General features: G+C 52.6%; 1 protein-coding gene across 1 annotated transcript; it reads left to right on the forward strand.

Annotated features, from left to right (window-relative positions):
• The first annotated feature begins 29 nt into the window (after positions 1-29).
• On the forward strand, positions 30-1,642 carry MLLT11 (MLLT11, transcription factor 7 cofactor). The gene has a single exon (XM_026867140.1). The coding sequence runs from the start codon at positions 269-271 to the stop codon at positions 536-538; it is 270 nt and encodes an 89-aa protein (XP_026722941.1). The 5' UTR covers positions 30-268; the 3' UTR covers positions 539-1,642.
• Positions 1,643-1,715: the final 73 nt, after the last annotated feature.

The following is a 1,715-nucleotide window of genomic DNA, read 5'->3' on the forward strand; positions in this document are numbered from 1 at the left end:
TGCTCCAAATTGTGTCTCAGCGAGGGCCGTGACCGAGGCTGTGGATAAGACCAGGGGTAGAGCTCAAGTCTGCACTTAGACCCAGCCTAGACCCCGTGACACCACATTCTCCTGCCCCAGCGATATTTTTGGGGGGTACCCTGTGGGATTTGGTCAATATGGCAACACTTGAGAGTTTCGGCTGCTTTGGGGCAACTCCTGTGCCTTTGGTCGAGCTTTTCTCCCCCTCCTCCTCTCCCCTCACCCCCTTTGCCTTTCCAGCCCAAAAATGCTGGACACCATCAGCAGCCAGTACGACTCCTTCATCTACTGGAGGATGCCGATCCCGCGGCTGGACGTGGCGGAGCTGGAGGGGCTGGGGCTCAGCGACGTGGCCCTCTACAAACCCAAAGGAGGGCTGGGCAAGCTCGTCGGTGAGCGTGACCAGGTCAGCCAGGACATCTCCAAAGAAGAGGACAGTCTGCTGCAGTTCAACACCTTTAATTTCTGGAGAGCTCCTATTGCCAGAATTAGCTCTTTAGATTTTGATCTAATTTGAAGCTCTCCTTTCTGCCCCTCCTCACCCCCCCTGCCCTCTCCCACTCCGCTAGGCATGCCAGGATTTGGTTTTGTTGTCGGTTTGGAGGTTGTTTTTCGTGTTTCTGGGCAGTTTTTGACATTGCTAATTAACTCAGCAGTTCACCCCGGCCCTGACTGGCGATGGGCTCCCCGCAAAGCTTCAACCTCTCTCCACCTTCCCCCTCTTTTCCTCTCTTCTTGCAGTAGCGCTGGAAACACCACGACAGTGCAAGCGGGGGGGTAACAGCAGAGGGGGCAAATACAAGGGGAGGGGGCGAAAAGAACCACCCCATTGCCCCACGTCCGCATGCCAGAGGGTGCGGGAGGTGCTGGGGGGTTTCTGCCGCCACCCCACACCCTGCGGCTGTGTGACCGTGGGCATCCCCGTGCCCTGGGACGAGGGTTCGAGCTCATTTCTCTTGTGCTTTTTTAAGAAACTCATTTGTGCAAAGGGAGCGGCGCAGGACTGATGGGAATCGTCTTCGTTTCACAGAAAGCATCATCCCCGCTCCTCTCCCAGGGACGCAGAGACCCTCTGCGCTTCCCTGGCCCAGTTTCTCCAAAAGCTGCTTCGCTCGTTAAAAACCTTCCCTTTGGGGCTGCGAAGTGGAAGAGGCAGGGGTGTGCTCGGGACACGGGCACAAACCTTTCTTGAAAGAAATGATCTCTTTAAGCCTTGTGGCTTTGAGCCCGAGCAGGAGAAATGATGGCCAGGAGGGTAAATGCACATGGAAATGTTCTGACCTTGCTTGGTGGGGTCCAGGCTGGATGTTCAGGGCCTCAATTTTTTTTCTTTTTTTCTCCCCCATGTGCTTTATCCCAGGCATGACTCCTGACTGGGTGTATCATGGGGTCCGGATGGGTAACGAGGCTGAGCTGAAAGATAAGATAGGGAATTTAGTTTGATCTTACCCCCAAATGAAAACGTCTCTAGTTCCCCACACAATTAATCAACTCCTCTAAAAATAACAACAAAAAAATGCTGCATTCACTCAAGTGGAAGCCTTTTGTTTTTCTCGGGGAGGTTTTCACCTGTGCTCTCTGCAGGCTGAGGTTTATTTCTGAGCATCATCTCAAAATGGGGAAAAAAAAGCCAACTCTGATAATTTCTGGCTTCTATACATTTTTCTTTTTCTTTTTTTTTTTTTTCCCCCCAA

Source organism: Athene cunicularia, unplaced genomic scaffold (assembly GCF_003259725.1).
Source record: "Athene cunicularia isolate RWA unplaced genomic scaffold, athCun1 SCF_173, whole genome shotgun sequence".
NCBI lineage: Eukaryota > Metazoa > Chordata > Aves > Strigiformes > Strigidae > Athene > Athene cunicularia.

Coding starts and splice junctions, on each gene's coding strand:
- MLLT11 (XM_026867140.1), top strand. CDS start 269: ATGCTGGACACCATCAGCAGCCAGTACGACTCCTTCATCTACTGGAGG.